General features: G+C 36.3%; 1 protein-coding gene across 1 annotated transcript in view; it reads right to left on the minus strand.

Annotated features, from left to right (window-relative positions):
- Positions 1-20,054, minus strand: part of TUSC3 (tumor suppressor candidate 3) — a 120,352-nt gene that overhangs the window by 74,695 nt on the left and 25,603 nt on the right. Inside the window, exon 2 of the mRNA XM_065696800.1 lies at positions 1,402-1,571. Coding sequence (XP_065552872.1) covers positions 1,402-1,571 — 170 coding nt within the window. The remainder of the gene's footprint in view (positions 1-1,401; positions 1,572-20,054) is intronic.

A 20,054-nucleotide genomic window follows, 5' to 3' on the forward strand; every position in this document is an offset into this window, starting at 1 on the left:
GCTATGGCCATTATGACAAACTAACCTTAATAAAGCTAAACTTAACGTATCTCTTGTAGCTTTACCTACTTTGTAGGAAAAGAGAAATTATTTAAAACAATATGGTAAAATTTCAATTCCTATTTCATCTCCTGAAGCTGGACTGTGGCAACACAAAGAAGAAATAACAGCAACCAAGGGCTGTTAATTGGACTTAAGAACATTGGAGCTTCTGTACCTACTCCTTCCCGCCTTCACTGTTCGGTTGTGGAGGGTTAACTCGCAGGAATGAAGTTTATATACTCTCCCTCAAAACTGACCAACTGACTTCAATGATGAAAAATTAATCTATAAAAAAAAATCTAATAAAACCCATATATGACTACAAGTACACAAGTTAAAAGTTTCTATTGCAAATGTCACATTCCAACACCTAAGAAATCTAACATGCTGCCACATTTACCCATTTTGCATTATTGTTTAAAGTACACCTATTTAAAACCAAGAAATAATATTTCTTCATATACAGCTTATGTATTGCACAGTTCTACGAAGTATTTTGCTGCTTATAATATATATACGAAGTATTTTGCTGCTTATATAAATACAGTTTAGAACTCCCTGCATAATGATCCAATCTGTTACTAAACACAACAATTTCTAATGCATATTTTGGCCTAAGAAGATTTTATTAGCACAGCTTCTCTTTTAGTCATGCATTTAATTACCTTACTAGCTTTCAGTCCCTTGGTCTTATTTCCATGTATATCATTAGCCATTTTTTGGATTAATTTACTGAACTAGGAACTTGCAGAGAAAGATCTTAGAAGAATACCAGAGCCACTCTAATACATATTCTAAAAGGAACCACCAGAACATATCAAAGTGTAGTGCTAGACAGTATTCCACAATAAGCATCTCCTTGTGGAAAAACATGCTTGTACGTAAGAACTGCTCAAAGTTGTGAAATCACAGGGTAATTCACCTCTGCATCACAGCCTCAGACATGTCAGCTGGAAAAAAAAAATTAAAAAATCAGTGAAGTGTAGTATTATTAAATATTAATGATTCACTTCCGTCACTTTCAAATGTCTTTGGAAAGATCATGGTTGCCTGAAATAAATAAAGCAGATTTCTTAAAGAGAAAGTTTTCCTCAGTTCTATACATTTTATTCAACTGTAATTTAATAAAACCCAAAACTAGGGAGACTTCTAAAACTTGACATACAGATTAAAACGCAGTTGAAAAGATGCGGTAATAAATACATGAGCCTGTTAAATAGTGAGCATCTATCCCATGCAGAGAACAATCCTACTCAGTGTACTGGACATTGATTAAAAGATTCACTTGAAAACTTGTGGTAAGGAAGGTGAAAAACTTGTCATAAGGAAGGAGAAAAAGATCACTAAGGTATAAATTACCTGCAAACAGAGCACTGCCGCTGTGGCTGGAGAGCAGTGAACATCACTACCACAGAGTAGTTACGAGGTGGAGCCTTCACAAATCTTCGGAATTTGTCTCCATTCATGCGGATGACTGAGCGCCTTGAGCTCCATTCCATCAGCTGTTCCACCTTCTCAGCCAAAAGATTCTGTAATTGAGGACAAGGATGAGGAATGTTTAAGATTAAACACTTCATACCTATATTCTGCCTTTGCATCATCACAGCTCCTACAGTCTTAAGCAGGAGGCTGGGTGATCCTCTATATAGCTTATAGCACAATTTAGTCTTCTATGTAGACAACTGGATTTTAAGTATTTAAGAAAATAACTCAGTGTAGTCTTAAACAGAAAGGATACATAAAATGAAACCAAACAGGTTGCTACTGGAGGCAAACGAGTAGATGTAAGGCTGACTGTCTACATACAAAATACCAGTACAACAATCATTTAACTTTCATTAAAAACTGGAAACTTCAGAAAATGCAGCGTTATATTTATCCTATTTAGTAATAATCACAACAGGATATTGTCAGTCACTCAAATACTAAGATGAAAGAAAAATGTAGCTACAAAGAGAAATAGTTACTACGCTGAGAACTGCTTTATGAATATGTATCACATTGAATTTAAATTAATACAAGTTTTGTATTTTGCTACAGACAGAATGCATTATAAACCAAATGTCTTATAAACCAATCTAGCACATTCCATTTTGACATCAACTTTTTAAGTTGCTTTTAAGATTGAGATCCCAAAAATATTTTGGCTGAACTGTAAGTGTATAAGGAAAAGAAAAATTACTGTGAATGGCTTTTCTTTTGCAATAAAGCATTCCATCACATGAATGATCTATAAGCAAGCTAAGACAACCCTCAAGGCAAACAATTCATCCAATGATTCCTATGAAGATCTATTTAGTTATTCGGGGTTTTTTTTAATCAAGCTGGATGTCACACATGCTCAGCAGAGGCTTTTGAGTCTCTCAAGTTACTCAGATTTAGTGAGGTTGCATTGGCCATGCTCTAGGTGGATTGCTACACCTACAGCACATCAGGATCAATGAAACAATTCATCTTGTTTTAATTCTTCAGTTCTCTGCTTAGCGATACTGTGGAAGCTGCCTTTATCAAATAAGACCTAAAAAAAAAAAAAAGAGTGGAGAAAATGCGAATATTCCGACTTGCACAGAAGCTGGGTGCTGAGATAGAAGGAAAAAGAGGAGAACAGAAAGTGAAGAAGGGGAACTGAACAAAAGACAAATGAAATTCAGAACTGGAAGGTGTGAGATCTCTGATAAAATACATGAGTTAGTGAAAGGGTATACAAACTGATGAGGGTCTCTGTGGAGGGAAGAATAAACTAGCTTAACAAAACATACTGAAACAGGGATACTCTGAAATAAGAGAACATGATGACAAGCAAGACAAGGATAAACCTTAAATACTGTGCAAGAAAATCTAAGGAGAGAAGATGATTTTCTAGGACTTTAAAAAAACTGAATGAGGAAAAAATTAGTTCATCTTGTGACATTTTGACAAATCAGTAATGCTATAAAAAGAGTAGCAATAGCTGTATCAGGGGAAGGAAGTAGTGAACTATAAGGGTAAAGGAAAATTGCATTTTGCCTGCCAAATCTTCCATCTTAAAAATTAGCAGAAGACAGCCCTTGGAGCTCCTTAAAAGGCATGGCACAGCTGGTCATCAGAAGTTTTGAGACCAAAGGAAGCTTTGATCTATGTAAATCATACACGTTTCTGAGACAGATACATTTATTTGAGACTATAAAGCCTTTAAAAAATATCTTTTAGGTTTTCGCTCCTAGTCTAAGAATTTAGCTGAGATTTGTAAACACAAAAGTGAAGGAGAGATTACAGTTCTGTTTAACATGAGAATACCAATAAATCAAATTTTCTGCTGCTAAAAGACAGTTATGGTTCTGATATTGCTTCAAAAATATATTATGTTGAGGTCTTTTCTTAAAAAAAAAACCAAAATGAAACAAAAAAAAAAACATAAAGCAGGTTAAATAAAAAAAAAAAAAAAGTAAGCATACTCTTTTGTAAAACTTCCTCAGATTAGCAGGACTTGGATTAAATCTTCCTGTTCATTTCAAAAGATTCACTAATTTTGCATGAAGCACTCCAGCTGGTAACGTGCAATAAAACATAAGGAGCTAAAATGGATGTGCACTTGTACTTCCAAAAGCTTTAATATCCGAAGCAAAGAGATAAACCAAAGAGAACTAATAAAAATACACAACTTTCAAATTAACACAGGAAGTAAGCCTAATAACCTACTTTGTACAGAAAACCAAAAGATTTTTCAGAATAGGCCTTACTTAGGGAAAAGAAATATGTGATACCAGAAAAGTCTCACACAGAGAAGTCCCATACACTGTTTTACTTGGAAGCTTGTTGCCAACAAACGATTGCCTTGACTCCTTCAGATTCAGCAACGTCTAACATTACCTTCACACAGCTCTTGTGCAATACTGTGAAGCTCACCATAACATTCTAAACCGTGCATGTATTTTGGTTTGTCTTTTCCCAACACACTGGGTGAAAAGCTAGTAACGAAACTAACCTGTTAAGTGTACTACGCTAGGTAATCAAGCTAGTACTTCAGGAGTATAAAGACAGTATGTACAATTTTACTACTGGCTTCACTGCATTCTGAAGAAACTTTATTTTTTCAAATAGAAAGCTATCGCTGAATAGATTGCAGATAATCACATAAATCAGGAAATATTCTGATATAGGCCAAATTTCTCTTAGGCAACTGACTGCACCTTGATATCCTAACACTTTTTAGTCCACTTTATTCCAGAAACTCTCCTTTTGCAGAATAAATGACAGAAGAGACCATGGGACTGACAGCTCTAGAATTCATTATCAAACTTGTGGAATATCCTATACTTTACAGCTTTATTTGGCAACATTTTACAGATAGATGAAGGTCTGGTATTTTGTCATTTATAAAACACTTGCACAGTATATGCTGCTGAGTAAGTTATCAACCTTTTCCTCATCTTATTTAATAATGAAATCCAAGAAATAAATCTAGTGTTAAATGAGCTTCCATTATAGCTGTGCATTGAACTTTAAAGTTGAGTACCTGCGTTCAGGAAACATGGCACAGTTCAACATTCCAACTATCTATGTTAGCTTTGGATGAAAAAGGCACTCACTTTTCAGACACTACACCTAGAAAGCTGACCAGTCTGTTAAAAAGGGGCAGGGGGGGAGGACTGTGTATTTTTAACAAATGCTCAAGCTAGCAGACTGGCCTCATGGATTTCATAATTCATTATGTAACTTTTATGTTTTCATAGGAAAATTGAAAGTCTGTAAAATAACGCGTAAAAATGAAAAACAGATTGTTCAATAAAGGTGCAAGTATGAGCTCCACCTGCAGTCAAAAACTGTCTCCTGTATAAAAGAACAGTATTGAAAAAGAAAAATCAAAATAAAACAGAAAAAAAAACAGGTATAGTCTTCCCTATTACCCTAATGTGATAACAATAAACACCATAATCTATTAATACCCAGGAGAACATTATTAGAAAAGACAGTGATCTATACCAAATTATTCTTGCCATGAACATACTGAAACTGAACATGTCCTCCAGTATTTTCCTTTTACCATTTACCATCCACCTATACAACCCATACACTAAACTGTCACCGAAGTGAATTCCCATTAGGATTCTACACATTTAAAAAAAAACTAACTCGCCTCTTTCTAACCCCTGGAGAATCTTTTCTGTCAGAGAAAATCTAGAAATAGGAGAGGACTGCTAATCAAACCCACTAGACAAAACACATCTTCTGATGACTGAGACACACTGTCTCTCATGTCCAGAAAATGAGAGACACGATCTCTAGTTTCTGCTCCTTTCCACAGTTTATACAGGTAAAGACGCTACATTTGCTTAAACCTGCTTATATAAGGAATTCTTCGAAGTATTTCCTAGCTTTATGCTGCTAACTCAAAGGGATCATTTTAGCTGAAACTGGAAAAGAAAAACAACCAACCAAAATCCATCAAACACGCACACAAAAAACAAACCAAAAACCAAAACCAACAAAAAAACCCCCACATAAATCTGAGAAAAATCTTCATTTATTAAGAAAATTTGCAGCTTTGCTGGTGTAAATAACTACATAAGGGTCAACAGATAACAGTGTATTGACAAGCACAACTAACACTTAAATCAATAGGTGAGAGGCAACCATGTATCATTTATTTATTTTCATTAGCTGATGGCCCAAGAAAAATAAAAGAATATGTATAATCTATGTAGATGCTGTATGATCACGTTGTTTCACCACATGAATGCTAGTATCTGTAAAACAAACAGAACTAGAATATTATTTGCTGTTCCTAAACTATTTTGTGACAAAATAAAATTTATGGAACAACAGCATTTTTAAAAAACTAAATAAACCTTAAAAGTGTAACAGAAAATCCAGAAAACACAAATTTGCTTATGCAACAAGGAAAGCAATTCTTTATTCAGGAGAGTGATTTCTCCATAAAGAGATCACCTATGAAAAATGTTTCTGTTGCTGGAGTAGGAGCAGAGTCATTGGCACTGTGACCTGAATCCTTAGGAGATAAGCAATCCCCACAGAAATAAGCTGCCTGGGACAGCAATTCTAAATAATTCCGGCTAGCAAAAAGATTTTCGCATTTGCAGTTGTCCCTATCACTGAATGGAGAACAAAGAAAGAGAATAAAGTTAAAGTTCATCTACTACAGATCTCAGTTTCCAGTGATGTGATGAAACAACTATGCCACCTGTCAAAAACGTAGGCAAACTGTGACAAGTTATGAAACAGAAGATGCTTGCAAGCCCAGCTTCTGGCATCCACACCTGAAGTGATTCCCCATTAGGGATTGTTTCCCAGTGATCCCCCATATCCCCTCTCTCCTTCTTAACCCAGTAAAGCTTGGCATCTACAAGCCTTCCCTTTCATACTCTAACAGATTAGCTACTCAAAATGCAGCTTTATTCACTATCCCAAGACATGGTGCCTGCAAGACAAAGCATAAACAACAATAACAACCACCCTGCGTACACACATTTTGCCTTAGCTGACTGTTAATCTTCTTTGGCCAGATATTCTAAATTTCTTTTGGGAAAAAAAAAACAAAAACAAAATAAAAACCACACACACACACAAAAAAAAAAAAAAAAAAACCACAAAAAACCCATACTCTCTGAGGAAGTAAAACAGAACAAAACCAGTCCAGATTTTCCTAGACACTGCTTGCTCTGTCTGTTCAATGGATACCACTGACATTTTTCAAGACAAACCTCATATTTTTAAACAAAACATTTAAATACTTGCTGATTCAGAATTGCTCATCTGGGAAATAAACATCATAGCAAAATAGTGTGGCAAACAGAAGTTTCTTCTCAGTTCTCACAACGGTTTTATCATATTGTCTTTATCATATAAATGTAGCTCAAATAGTTTTACATTACTGAAAATATATTTTGGATTAAGTTTCTTCTTTAGACCTCCTTTCTAGTGTGAGGTATCCCTGCCCATGGCAAGGGGGCTGGAACTAGATGATCTTAAAGTCCTTTCCAACCCACACCACTCTATGATTCTATGATTAATTTACCTTGCCTGCAGTCAGAACATCACCACATAGGTAACTTATAGCCTAAAGGACTATATAAAAAAAGCAGTGAACAAAGTCCCAACAATACTATTCAATGTTTCAGTGACCAAATCGGCCTCCTTTCCTTTGAAACACACTGACTCTACCACTCTAAGGTTTCACAAGAAGCTTCAGCTCTTTCTGATGCAAGAGTGTGCCTCCTCAGTTCTCCTAGACATGTAAACATGGAAGACCTCAGCTCCAGAAATGCACAGTCAAGATCTAAGATGAAACATCAGCAGTAGTAAAAGTCCTCAAAAAAACAGGCAAGGACTCAATCTACTGTTGACTACTAGTAACATTGAGTGACGCATTGGTTATTACCAAACTAATAATCCTTCCTGATGAAGACAGTCCAATAGCTCAAATATCACAGTTTCTGTAGAGGAAGAAATAAAGCAAGGAGCTTCTAATTAATGATTTGCTACTATATTTTATATATGCTACTGGAGACAAATTAACTACAGGTTTAGGGTTTTTTTGTGTTTGGTTTTCAGTTTTGGTGTTGGGATTTTGTTGGGGTTTTTTTTTGGGGGGGGGGCAGGGGGTTGGTTTTGTATTATTTCTTAAACCATGATGTTGAAAATAAAAATATAAAAAAAAATTAAAAAAAAGTGGCTTGGCTTCCTTTATATGTATCTTATCAAACCAGCTAATGTACACTGAATGATCACACTTGATGAAGATTCTGCTTTGTTCATTTAGGTGCATCAAATCCCCAAGAAACATTGAAAAAAGAAAAGCAGCCCACCAAGGTATCACCAATAAGGCATGCAAAGCGTTTCACAAGTCTCTCAATCTGATTTATGCAGCTTAAATTCTAATTTGTTTTAGCAGTCTTTTTCAGTTTTTAGTTCTATTAAGAATAATGGTATAAACTGTACTAATAAATGCATTTCAGCACTACGCTGGAAGAATAGTTAACTCCTCTAAGAATGTATCTGATAACCAGAGATATGTAATTACTGACTCCATTACATTAATGTCAGAAAGACAGTGGAATTAACATTTAAAGCATTTTTGTAGACTATTTAAATTTATAGTTGTTCATTCCTCTGCTGTTCCTTGTTCACCTGATGCCTACATGTTTATGCTACCAGGATACTATCAGTATCCTTCAACTATCAAACACAGTTTTATCATTCATAAACCTTGATAAACTATACTTGCATATACTCAGGTAATTTTATGTACTTATGTCACTCTCTATACATAAAAAAGGAAGAAGATAAATGACTACTGTCCTGCACAAGCCTTCTAAACAAGCCCTCACATGGCTTATGGACCTGAAGGTGCTAGAGAAGAGCAACTTCTTTGATCTGTCTCTAGATATTCACTCTTCCTTTCAACAGCCCCTGGGTTACTCTGGAACCTGGCAAAAATTAAAACATATTTCACTTTTATCAAAATTTATTTCTCTTCTGCAGCATTAGTAGCTTTATCCAAAATATGTATTCCCTATTTTGAACTTGTTTATAATCAGAAATTAGATCACAGGCCATGTCAAATTTACAAACTGTGTTAAATGCAATTTCTTAATTCACAACACAAGAGACCCGAAGTCTAATGGAGAACTCCAGGATTAAGTAACTGGGTGTCCCTGCCCATGGCAGGTGGATTGGAACTTGATGATCTTAAGGTCCTTTCCAACCCTAACTATTCTATGATTCTGTATTCCAGTAAGCAATATACTTTTCTGCAGCAAAAATCAGCAACAGTTACATCAAATTCCAGAGGCACTGTAAGCATAGTACAGTCTGTTTTGTAAGTCATTAGATCAGAAACTAATTCTTGTATTGAGAATGGCTGTACCAGTACTGCAAATGACTCCTTTTCTCTGCAGTCTTCCATAATCTTTCAAATGTTGTTTTTCAATTGAAAAAAATAAGCATGAGTTAATGCAAATATTACTAACCACCAGTATATACAGAAATATGTTAGGATGCTTTTCCCCTTTCAGATAATATAGTTATTTACAACAAAGCAATTGCTTGAACATAACTGAGAAACCATGTAAGCTGGCACAGTATGACTGACTTGATACTAGGCTCCATTGACTTGAAGTCATTTAGCTGTGACTGAGGATTTGCTTCATGGAATCAGACACTGACTTTCATCTTTACGCAAAATAGCCTGCATTTTGTGGTATTAAGCCTAAAACTGAGTAGATAAATGAACAGAGAAATAGAAATACTGAGGATTTTTTTTATTTTAGCCTGTAAGTTGTTCTATTAGCCATTTAAGAAAAATCTGGTTGATTTCCTATTACACAGAGCTGTCGCTTTCTGAACATTCTACGAGGAAGTAGCAACATTAATACTTTTCCACTGTAGAAAATGCAAGATAGAAAGCAACCCGCATAATGGTTTACATGGATGTATTTTATCTATTTGACTTAAAAAAATATTCTTAATGTCCATGGGGTACAGTCCAAAACTAATGTTTTTTTGTTACTAACACTTTTCAAAATTTTCACAGTTTGTCACAAATGTTATTTTTAACGCATGTAAGTATTCATAAGGTTCATCTAAGTCTGTAAAGTCAAAAATACAACTTACAGAGTAGTAACTCTAGTATACAACCACACAATTTATTTCAGGAAGTCCCTACTGTATTGCATTAAATAAACACAAGTTAAAGTGTTTAAGAGTTTACAGAAATAATCCTAGATAAGATGCCCTATACAACTACAAGCTTTTTCCCTACTGTTTCACTTGGGTTTTTTTCACAAGCATGGAAGTAATTAAAAACATAATGAGAAATATCAAAAGGATGAATTATGAATTAAAGAAAAGATATTACAACAAAAGCTTCAGCTAAACCTCGAAGTACGTTTTGCTTAGGTCACCTTTACACTGAAAGGATATTAGTCTCAGGAGAGCGCAATATAGGACAACTAGGATGATTCCAAGAGTATTTGTTATACAGACAGACCAAAAAAATTCCATTTATTCTCAGCAGGAAACACTTCAGAGTAACCTAGCAAAAATATTGCAAAAGTTCTTGATTGAAAGATGGGGGAAAAATCCTTAGCAAAATATTAAAACGATGCAAAAGAGTTAAAAACTAACATCATTCTACACATATACGTCAAGTCACTAATGAGATGACCAACCTCCTAATCCTAAATAGCTGTATATTTTTTTTCAGTACTCAGAAACTTCGGATTTTAATCCCAGGCACAGCTACAGGTTGGGCAAAGAAGAGATTCAGAGCGGCCCTGCAGAGGACTTGGGGGTGCTGGTCGATGAGAAAATGAACATGAGCCAGCAGTGTGCGCTCGCAGCCCAGAAAGCCAACCGTATCCTGGGCTGCATCAAAAGGAGCATGACCAGCAGGTCAAAGGAGGTGATCCTGCCCCTCTACCCTGCTCTTGTGAGACCTCACCTGGAGTATTGTGTGCAGTTCTGGTGTCCTCGACATAAAAAGGACATGGAACTGCTGGAACAAGTCCAGAGGGGGCCACGAGGATGATTAGGGCACTGGAGCACCTCCCGTATGAAGACAGGCTGAGGAAGTTGGGGCTGTTCAGCCTGGAGAAGAGAAGGCTGCCTGCGGACCTAATAGCAGCCTTCCGGTATCTGAAGGGGCCCTATAGGGATGCTGGGGAGGGACTCTTCGTCAGGGACTGTAGTGACAGGACAAGGGGTAACGGGTTAAAGCTTAAACAGGGGAAGTTTAGACTGGATATAAGGAGGAAATTCTTTCCTGTTAGGGTGGTGAGGCATTGGAATGGGTTGCCCAGGGAGGCTGTGAGCGCTCCATCCCTGGCAGTGTTCAAGGCCAGGTTGGATGAAGCCTTGTGTGGGATGGTTTAGTGCGAGGTGTCCCTGTCCATGGCAGGGGGGCTGGAACTAGATGATCTTGAGGTCCTTTCCAACCCTAACTATTCTATGATTCTATGATTCCTGGGAACTGGATATGACCATACCTTTTAGAGTGTAAAGTTTATGATATTTAAGCAGATAATTCAAGGTAATTCTATGCACAATTATTATTCCACAAATAAAAACTTTTAAAAATCCAGGTACCCATCTCTCAGTTACAGATTATAAAGGTATTTATGATATTAATATACTCATTCAACCTGCCGTTTCAAATATTTCTGAGTTTTAGGTAAGACTAAACTTAGCTAAGATAGCCTTTAAGCTCATTGCTATTTATACTGTCATTCTGAGTTTCAGAAATTCTTCCACATATCCCCCAAGATATTATTTATGAAGTTCAGCTTGCTGCAATACTCACCTCACAGCATCCAGCAGCCTGGCTGAATTTGCGATGAAGAATTATCAATGAACTACAGAAAGCCATTCAAGAACTATCACATACTTTGTGTACCTCTCTTGCTACAAAGAATATCAACTTCCCAGACACACAATTAACATTGTGCTTATTGAAAAACTTTTGATCCTGTTCTTTTTTCCTTCACTTCTTCAGCGTTTGTTGAAATAAGCAGGCAGCATATTTAAAGAATGTGCATGACAAGACACCACTTGAACTGTAGTTCCACCTTATGTTTTTTCTTTGCGAGTGTAAATGAAGTTCTACTCTATAGAGCAAATAGTATCTAGAGGAATGCAGACACCATTGTGAACAAGTGTAGACACCAAAAAAAATCACCCTTTTGTTCCAAGTGTATTTATTCTCTATTTCATGATAAAGTAATTCAGAAACCTGTATCACTAGAAAGATTCTTCCTTTCCCAGTGATACATACACAGCATTGCTGAACTAGCATACTGCCGCTCCTCTTTCCCCTCCCACCCCTTCCCAGCACATTCCTCTGCATATTTGTGGAAAGTTGATATGGCAACAATGATGGTAACACCACAGAGAGGTACATCACTTTAGAAATCTGAGGTTGCTTTGCTTTTGGTGGAATACTGGCATCAAATCAAAATTTGAGGGGGGGGACGACGACACACCAAAAGAACAACAAAAGTTCGGGGTATTACTGGATTTTCACTCTGAAAATTTATAACCTGAAATGGCATCCATATCTTTTTGCTCTCTGTAAACACAGAGCTCTCTTCACTGTGGAATCACAACATAGAGACTAATCCCTGAAAGCCCTGGAGTACTGTGCTACCATTGAAGATTTACCCAGCAAACAAGCCAGACAACTAAATTATGGGTAATGTTAAAAAAAAGAACTTTCTTCCTTTCCTTCAATTTTCTAAGTTATTTCAAACACTAGGTGAGAATACGGTACTTTCAATCACTGAAGGTACAGAATAGATGACTGAACTGCTACCATGAAAATACTTCTTTTTTTTTAAAGAAGCTTATACTGCTAGCTATGGAAAAAGCATCAAGACTTTACAGTGAATTAGATTATAAAGGAAGACTGGGAAGGAGGAGAAGCATGTATTGTTAAAAGAAAGAATGCTAAGAACAAATTAATGCAAAAACAATTTAAAATGTATTTTTAAATACCATACAAATCAGAGATGCTTTGGTTTCATGAGTGAATGAAAACACACCGTAATGAAGAATAATAAAAGGGCTGAAATTAAACTGTTATAAGGGCACGTAAACACTGTTTAATAATCAGAAATCTGACTGAACAGCAAAACAACCTCAATCAAACATACTGAAATAATTTTGACAGAACCCCCGTAAGAATAATGAATGAAAATCTTTTTTTTAAATTGCTTCATCAAGGAATATAACAGCCCTGTACCTTACTTTGTTGTTATATAACAGACAATTAACATGAGGGTATATAACATAAAAGATTTTTGGAAGAAGCTATGCGACCTTTCATTACATGAACAAATCAGCAGAATTCTTCAAATAAGTCACTCCAGATAGGCACAGAATGACCAGATTCAGTCGATCTAGAGGCCACATAAAGCATCCAGTTGGAAAATATCACGGATACAAGCACTATGGCTACTTATCTCCCCAAATTAAAAATAAAATTAAAAAATAAATCCCAATCATAAAAAAAACATAGGCGGATGTCATTGATTTGCCTTTTTGATATTATGGAGAAGATTTTCAAGTACCTATTCCTTATTGGCACCTATCCTACTAATAAGAAAGGTTACCTTGCTGATTAGCACACTGTGAAACTGAAAAATAGAACTGTTATTTCTCACCTGCTTCTTCACAGCAACTGGATAGTAAACGACTGATGCCAGAGGAAAGATGTGTTAGTTATAAGCAATAAGCACTTTCTATCTTGTGAAAAGCCAATTAGGTAGTTTGTGAAATAAGATATCCAACTATGCACAAATGAGTCTAAGTACAAATTAGGAATTTTGAAGATTACAATCAGAAAGTTGCAGACAAAACAGTTACCAATGTTTAGAGTGGAAAAAGTTACTTTCAAAGGCACTGAAATATCTAACTACCTAACACAAGTAAAAGCTTTATTATTCTTTAAATTCCAGGTATTCATGTTTTACCTATAAACACAAGAACCCACAAGATTAAGCTTCTAAAGCACAAACACGGTAGAAAATAAATACCACATAAAATATCATTACTATTCTCACTATAAAAAAAGATAGTTTTTACATCTGCTAAGTCTGCAGTAATCAGCATCAAAACCAATGCAGTTTTTCCACAAAAAATCCTATATACTTTTGCTGAAGAGAAAAATGCCAATTTCAAGCCCTACACATGTTAAAAAATGTTAAGCTTCAATTCCGTAACAGACCCAGTACAGACCACTGTTTATTCTGCATCTAAAGTTAAGGAAATCTGAATAACTGTGCTTTTGAAGTGTAGAGTGTTTAAAGCTAGTGAAATGCAAGAAAAAAAATTATCTGGCAGTTTGGTTTTGTGGTTGATTTTAAGGAGTTTGTTGACATAGAATAATGACAAATATAAAAGGAGAAAGGAAGCATGTCTAAAAAACTTGACATTCCACAGTCCTATCCCAGAGATTTCCTTTGAAAGCAATCAGGAGGATAATTCTGCAAAGCACTTTCCCTACATTTTTTGGTTTTGGGGTTTTTTTAGCTGAAGAGAAGACGTCACTGTTCCTGACTACCTAAATGCACTCAGATATATTCTGAAGTCCTATGTAGATGCCAAGTCCATAAGGACATGACAGAGGCTGTACCAGCTCAGGCCAAAAGTCAGCCTAGTCCACATTCAATAATGGACTCCTCCCTAGACATTGTGGGAACTGAGCAAACATTATATATCCTGGTATATATACTCTCAATTGCATCTCAGCAACATCCTGAGGCAGAAAATGTTATCTTTGTATTTAAAATAACTCCACAAAGGAATAACACTGAAAAATTACTGAAGTCAAAGGCTGCATTTTCTTTAAAGGACATATCCATTCATATGTGAATAAATTTTATGCAGCTTCTTGTCTTTGTTCACAGATAGCTGAGAAGATACACTACAGCTAATTCAAACTATTATCTCACATTTCAACATTAGATTTTTGAAGTCTGCATTCTTTAAGGTCAATATTAGCACACTAGTTAACCATGCTACCTCCCATCACCCCATTTTCAACTCCCATTCAACCTAGTCTGATGAATAGGGGAAAAAAATGCACCTCAAATCTTATTTTATAGCCTGAGGAATCTTCAGAAACAATTTCTCTACAAATAGTTTGCCTTTATGAGTGAGAAGATTCAGTATTGCACTTTGTCCCATTAGACCCTAAGACAGCCACTTCCCTAGCTCCCCTATAAATGCTACACCATTTGCCACAATAATGAATTAGCAAAGTTAGGTACCCAGTGGCTCTAGAGAGAAAATGGAAACAAATCATTTTAGTTAAAAGATAGGCTACATTATTATTTTTTGCAATAGCACAATGTCTAAGCTAAAACAGTCATGCCTTCCTGTTGGAAGGAAAACCCACGAAAACTGAAGCAGTAACTGACCAAAAAGCACAGAACAGTTCTGATCTATTAATTTGCCAATTTAACATTACAAACTCGCTTACAAAGATGACCTAAGAGGTCAGTTAACTAGCTAGCCAAAGATCAAGGAAGAGAAAAATCTTTGATAAGCTTATTCTACTTTAGAGAGCAGGAGGGAAGTAGGAGGGTGATACTCTTGATAGATTAATAATAATTGATGTTGAGAAGAAGATTATAGAGGCTTAAAACCACTTATAAAATCTAATAAATAAATGCAAAGCTCGGTAATAAATTTAGCCACAAAATGGGTGAATATTCATTGAAATTCAAGAACGACCAATAAATCACCTCATTACACGGAAAAATGTCAGTTGGGAATGTTAACATTGGTTGTGCCCACTTTAAACATAGTCATTCGGGCAGATCATCACCAACACTTCTTACAGTCTTAACAAGATGTTAGAGAAAAAGTAGATGCCACTTATCAGCTCATTCCAATTTTAGTCTGGCACAATTTACATTCCATGTTGTTCAAAGCAGTGAGGATTTCATATGTCATGAACTGGACACTACAAAAATACACATTACGTACAGAACTGTACTATTCATTATGACAAAACTCCTTCCTGCTGGCGGCAGTGGAAGGACAAATGATCAATATTGGCATCATGTATATGCATATCCCTAAATAAAATTCTCCACTTACACAATTCCCCCCACCCCCCCTATTTAGAAGAAAATTATGGCAAAAACATTCTGACAAGCCTAGCGATGAAATGCATGTTACTAGGAATTACATTCAGATTTAATAAACCCACTGCAGACACTTTAACTCCTTCCTACACATTTTCAGTGAAATACATCAGTGACCATAGGGAGGATAAAGCATCACTAAAAATTAGATGCAATTACCGTCCTAATCACTACAGACAAAGACAGAGAACACACTTTATCTCCATTTGACAGAAACCTATCCTTTTGCAAGAACATCACATGATTCGCTATAAACTTTTAGGTCTGAATCATATTTAAAAATAAGTACATGAGGCATAAGTTTCCAATTTACTTTCCTGTAGAACATAAGTACTTATCTCCCACTCCAACAATGCAGTTGACTGAATTGAATTTACTCTGCAAAACAATGCATCCTAATAAGGAAAACATTTATAAAATCATGTACATGCATAAAATAACGTATATAGGACATTAAATATAAAAATTAAAAAATATGTAGTTAAATATTCTGCATTATATATATACATGGAGTTACATACGCAGGACTGCAACTGGATGAATACTAATCAACCACACAAACGGCCTGGTTTATACACACAATCCAAATAACATTCTGACTAGACTAAAATCATCTGATTGCCCGACATATTGTTAGTTTGGCTCATTGGGTTTGGCCAAATAAACAGCAATTTAATGTTTTGTGGTACAAGGTGAGAAGAGACAATTTTTTTCTGAAAAAAATATTGCTTTGCTAAAAACTACGCAAACATACGGTTCAGAAGACAAATAACAGTACAGAAATGCAAGTATTTAAAGAACCGACAGGGCTTATGGGCCAGATGGCTTTTTACCAGCTCTTTGCAAAAGGGGGTGGGGAGAAGTAATCTATGGTGTGACTAAGTCACTTTGCATATACACAGTTCTGTCTTCAGGATAAGTTACCAGAATCTGTTACACTAAAATAAAATTTCTTATTTATACAAAACCAAATAACCTGTTTGAGGCACATAACAGTTTCCACTTAAAAAAAATTACTGTTAGCACAAGGGGAAAATTTACTCTCCTGCTGCTTCTAACTGGCATTTACACAGACTGTCAGGGCAAAGCAACAAGATGCAAATAAAGCAGTTTTCAGACAATGAAAACTGCAGTTTCAATGAACACAACAGATTTCAGGAAAGCATATATTTAAAAAACATTAACACAGAAAGCTATGTAAGAAAGACAAGACAATGCTTCCGCAAAGGCTGTTGGTTTTACAGAAAAGTTGTGCTGGAGAGAATTCAGTTCCTGAATCAACTGTAGAAACCACTTAGAGCAAGCTCCATTACCTGCCGATTTTCATCACAGTCCATATCACCTTTAAAAGCTTCTTTTTCTCTTTTCCCCTTTTTCACCACTCATTAACATGAAAGGATCCACTTATCCAATGGAAATTAACAAGAAGAAAGAAGAAAGGACTACTGGCTTACTGCAGCAGAATGGGCCAGCAGAATTGAGTGGGACTCAAAGAATGGGAAGGAAAGATTCAGAAAGCAATGGAATTTCTTCTTCTAGGAAGAGGACACACAGAAAATCTCCAGAAGATATTCCAGAAGTAACACAGGATCAACAACAGAGGGAGAAAAGCAGACTTGGAAAATAGTCGAGACGGTATAAGCATACAGGATTGTGAGCTTTTGCCATACCCACAGCATAGAGTTGAACAATATAATACATGCTATAAAGCTTAAAGCAGCAAGAAATTACATTCGAGGCCTTAAACAGAAGCCTATAAAAGAATTTGCGGCAGCTGTACCGAACTCACAATTCAACACACCTTTCAAACTACAGAACAATGTAGTTGTTCTTCCCCAGTAGTATACTGATAAAGAATTTATAAAGCACATTATGTTGTCCAAGGTACAAGCATAATATTGTTGGCTTCATTTATGCTCTTAATTAATTTTGCGAAAGGAAATATTATTTCAGTATTGTTGCTATCTATGTAATCAGAACACTAAGAAACCCTAGTCAAGGAGGAGAATTTAATTGTGCAAGATACTGGAGTACCACATAACAGACTGTTCTTGTCCCCAAGAGCTTGGAAGCTACAAATCAAGGAAGACAAAACATTTGCCTATTTATGTATGTCTACACATAGAATACAAGAGAACAATGAAGACCATGGGTTAATATGGTCCACAGTTGCTTTGCCACATTTATTGTCTAACCACCTTCAAGGTTTTAGAACTTTGAAAACGAAACAGACATAAAGAAGGATTTAAAAGAACAGGAGTCTTTGCAATGCTTTGTGAGGTGGTGCTGTTTTAATAGGAAAGTATTAATAAATTTTATCCAGAGATACTTGGTTTTAAGGTTTAAATGAATTAAAAAAAAAAAAAATAAAGACACTGCAGGGTAATCAAGAGTAGGTAAAAAAAATTTGCTTATGCACAAGAGTCAAGTAAAATTTCTTCTGTAACTTTTGTTACTATCCATAGTTGCAGAAGTAAATGGTATGTCATTTGTCATAAAAATTGAAGAACAAGGACTAAAATACAAGCAGAAGACAGATGTGGTAAGTAAAACACTGTTACTTTTTAAGTTTTCAAAGCAGCCATTGCTTTAATATTCATTAACCGTAGAGACCCTTTATTTTATCCCTGAAGCCCTAATTATTGTGAACCCACACTGTCATCTACATTTTTTTTTGCAAGACTGCACCCTCTCCCTTCTTAGAAAACTTAATTAAATCTTTAATAAGCCAGTATAAATGTAAAGGATGTGGAACACAAAATATCACCTTATGCATATTTATTAAATTTCTGCAAACCCTAAAGCATTTCTCCCCAAATTAATGGTATGGAAAAGATTTATTTCAGTTTACCTGCCAATTTCTTTTCTTGTAATAATTCCATCTGTTACTTCTCATGACAGGTACCTTACTACTAAATGTGGTCTGCAGAACTTGGCATCACCTCTACAGCCTAAACCACAGCTGATCACTTCCTCAGGTAATTGATTAAAATAACTCTGTTCTAATCATTGTGTGAAATTAAGTGCGAAATCTACTCACCCTGATCAAGTGGACAGCCTTGTTTTCATATTCTTGCTCAAACACTAGCATATAAAGTAGCCTCAGATCACCAAGGAAGTTAGCAATGATATTCAAGTGGTGCTACCAGCATACTGATATAATATTTTCTGTTGAAACCCATGATAGTTCTAGAACTACTTAATCTAACATATCTACTTCAGGTAATTCATTAGACCTCTTTTGACAAGCAAAGACACTAAGACAGATACGACACATCAATGAACTGAATACTGATGGCTGCATTACTGCAAGTAATCTTGCCTTAACAGCAAACGTTACTTTCACATAATAGTAGCAGCATCCTCAAGTCACCCAGGGGATAGAGGAGGAGGGAGTAGTGGAGAGGACAAAACAATGTTGGAATATTCTAAAGAAGCAAAACACTGCACTGGTTTTAGAGAAATTACATTAATTAAATGAAAAAAAAATAAAATCCAACTCTGAGGCTTGTGATGAAAACTACAAATGAATCTATTGATTAGACATCAGAGAGCTGTTGATTTCCTCAGGTTGTGGAAAATTCAACAGCTTTGAAAGCATGACTCAATTGGAGCTCGTCTCAGATGCCTCTATACAAATGCCCGTAGCATGGGGAACAAACAAGAGGAATTAGAGATGTGTGCACATCTACGGGGGTATGATATAATAGGCATCACAGAAACGTGGTGGGATGGCTCCTGTGACTGGAGTGTTGGAATGGAAGGTTACAGGCTCTTTAGAAGGGACAGGCCTGGCAGGCGGGGAGGGGGAGTTGCCCTTTATGTTAGGGATAGGCTGGAGAGTATGGAACTCTGTCTGGGGACAGGTGAGCAGTTTACAGAGAGTTTGTGGGTCAGGGTTAAAGGGAAAACAGCAATGGGAGACATTACTGTGAGGATCTGTTACAGGCCGCCTGATCAAGGAGAACCTGTGGATGAAGCACTCTACAGACAGACAGGAAAAGCCTCACGCTCACAGGCACTTGTTCTCATGGGGGATTTCAACCACCCTGACATCTGTTGGAACGATGGCACTGCACGGCACAAGCAATCCAGGAGGTTCCTCGATTGTGTGGAAGACAACTTCCTTCTGCAAGTAATAGAGGAGCCGAAAAGGAGAGGTGCCATGCTTGACCTTGTGCTCACCAACAGGGAAGGGCTTGTTGAGAATGTGGTATTCCAGGGCAGCCTTGGATGCAGCGATCATGAGATGGTCGAATTTGAGATCCCCAGGAGAGTGAGAAGAGCGTGTAGCAAGCTCACTGCCCTGGATTTCAAAAGAGCAGACTTTGGCCTCTTCAGGAGCCTGCTTAGTAAGGTTCCATG

Source organism: Lathamus discolor, chromosome 1 (assembly GCF_037157495.1).
Source record: "Lathamus discolor isolate bLatDis1 chromosome 1, bLatDis1.hap1, whole genome shotgun sequence".
NCBI classification, from domain to species: domain Eukaryota; kingdom Metazoa; phylum Chordata; class Aves; order Psittaciformes; family Psittacidae; genus Lathamus; species Lathamus discolor.